Source organism: Trypanosoma rangeli (assembly GCF_003719475.1).
Source record: "Trypanosoma rangeli strain AM80 chromosome Unknown Tra_15.4_contig_00904, whole genome shotgun sequence".
In the NCBI taxonomy this organism is placed as follows: Eukaryota; Euglenozoa; class Kinetoplastea; order Trypanosomatida; family Trypanosomatidae; genus Trypanosoma; species Trypanosoma rangeli.
In genome coordinates this window covers 141-2,732 of record NW_021706660.1, presented here as the reverse complement: position 1 = coordinate 2,732, position 2,592 = coordinate 141, and the positions used below count along the sequence as shown (strand labels likewise).

The 2,592-nt window shown below is 52.5% G+C and overlaps 1 protein-coding gene across 1 annotated transcript; it reads left to right on the top strand.

The window, feature by feature from the left end:
- Positions 1–2,309, top strand: TraAM80_10337 (trans-sialidase; the record flags this gene model as incomplete). Its single annotated transcript, XM_029386964.1, has 1 exon — positions 1–2,309. A coding segment is annotated over one exon (2,309 nt), but the record flags the coding sequence as incomplete, so codon positions are not given.
- Positions 2,310–2,592: the final 283 nt, after the last annotated feature.

The window sequence follows — 2,592 nt, the reverse complement described above, 5'->3', positions numbered from 1 at the left end:
CACCGATAACTGGTGCCAAATGGGAGGAAATGCAATGCGTCGAAGGGTCAGTTCGCTCGCTGCGTGCCCCCAGCCTTGTGGAGGTGGACGGTGCTGTGTTTGCCGTTGCTGAGGCCCAGTGCAAGAATAGAAGCGGCAGCTTCACTGGCATCATGTCGCAGCACCTCAAGGGAATTGGACCAGAACCGACTGAGATTCCGATGGTTGCAGGCACAGGTTCCTTTCACACGCAGCTGCTGAAGGAAGGTGACAATGAAATGAAGGACACAACGCGACCAACGACACTTGTGAGTGGCAACAATGTCTATATGCTGCTGGGAAGCTGCAGCCGTGCAACACCGGAGACCAGAGAGGCTGATCGAAGTGGATGTAAGATTGTGCTGGTGAAGGGGATTGCCACTGAGGGTGGAGAGAAGAAAGTCCAGTGGAACGAGACCTATGCGGTGGAAATTCGGCTCGGAGTGTTTGTTATACCCCTGAGTTATTTATCTGCTGTCGGAGGGTCGGGTACTGTGATGAGTGACGGCAGACTTGTGTTTCCCATGCAGACCACAAAGAATGGAAAGAACGTTTTGCAGGCCGTGCACTTCACCCCGTCAGAGAATAAATGGGAGCCTTTGGTCGATCCGATGGGTGAGGGTTGCCACAATCCATCGATTGTGGAGTGGGGCGAAGTCTATGACCGACGCATCTTCATGATAGCTCCCTGCACGGATGGCTCCTATCATGTATACAGGACTCTTGCACTTTATGACTGTTTGCGGGACACTGAGCCAATTTCTCAAGTGTGGGGCAATTCACGTGATGGAAAAGGGGAGGGCGTGCAAAGTGGCTTCATCACTGCAACCATCGATGGAAAGGTGATGCTGCTCACCATGCCGGTGTATTCTGAGGAGAAGGGAGAGGATCGGCTGCATCTTTGGATGACAGACAATGTCCGTGTGCACGACGTTGGGCCGGTGTCTCGCGAAGGTGATGACGCCGCTGCCAGCTCCCTGCTGTACAGAGCCGACAAGAAGGAGTTGATTTTACTGTACGAGAAGAAGAGCGGAGATTCATACAGTCTTGTCGCCGTGAACCTGACTGAGCAGCTGGAGCGGATAAAGAGCGTGGTGAAGGCCTGGAAAGATATGGACACCGCACTCAACAACTGCCTTTCCATTGGCACTGTTGACCCGCGGATAAAGAATGTTTGTAAAAGTTTTGTTCCCACGGAAGGGCTGGCTGGCTTTTGGTCCAACAGTTTGGAGGGGAGTTTATGGAAGGACGAATACCTCGGAGTGAACGCAACGGTGCATGGTGGGAATGTGGCAGGCACGGAGGGGGGTGTGAGGTTCCGAGGCGCAGCAGCGGGGGCGGAGTGGCCGGTGGGCAAGCTGAGGCAGTTCCAGCCGTACTACTTTGTGAACAATGAGTTCACTCTTTTGGCGACGGTGATGATTAACGCGGTGCCGGAGACAGAGGGTCCTGTTCCTTTGATGGGTGTGAGGATGAACGACAATGCCAGCACTGTGCTCCTTGGTCTGTTTTACACGAAGGACAAGAAGTGGGGAGTGACTGTCAATGGAAAGTCTCGGGAGTTGTCAGATAAAGATGGTACGTGGCAGCCTGGCACAACGTATCAAGTGGCACTGCAAAAGAAATCGCGTAATTTCTGGGTGTGCATTGACAGTAATGTAATTGTTCAGGAGAAAGTTCTGGTCTCTGAGTACACCTCACGCGGTGTCTCGGACTTCTACGTTGGCGGCGACGGTGCGAAGGGAACAGATGAGGTTGACGTGACGGTGGGCAGTGTCCTGTTGTACATCTACGAAGTGGGTTATAGTGGGCTCATCACCCTCAGTGCCAGCAAAGTCCCACTTCCAACACCGGCTGCTGAGGGGCCACTTACAACGCTGGGGAATGATGAGGAGATTGCCTCCAAGCTGAAACTTGGAGAAAAGAGGGTTGGTGACAGTTTGAATCCTAAAGGGCCTCTACCAGAGGAGGCCCATAAAGGCAGTCACAGTGCTGGTGAGGAGTCGGGGTCTTCGCCGGCTTCATCATCACCGGCTTCATCATCGGCAAAGGTGCGCCTGGCTGATGGACCCGACGATGGCAGCATGGCTGACGGTGGATCCAAAAACACCAGCGCGATTCTTGCGAAGGACACATCCAACATTTCTCTTTCTGGTGACAGCTCCGTTGCTTTCGACAACCTTACACGTGTGAGGCCCGATTCAGGAAGGGGTGACGGCACAGTGCGTGGGTGTGTGTCTCGGCTGCTTCTGCTGCTATTGGGGCTATGGGGCTTTGCGGCCCTGTGCTGAGTGGACCCCGGTGGAGGGGAGTTTGTGCTTCTACTGAGAACATTTCCGTTTCTCCACGCGCTTTCAGAAGTAAATAAAGTCTCATGTAGTTACACATTTTGTGTGTGTGTTTTTTTACACACGGCGTTTTTTTTTTGACCCACAAATTGCGCACTCCTCTCGGCGCCAGTACAACTGGGTCCTGATGTATTTTATTCAGTCCATTTTTGTTTTTTTATATTGTTCGCTTCTATCAATGACTGGAGGCGAATCACCGTTTTTTTTATGTGTGTTTTTGTTCAGT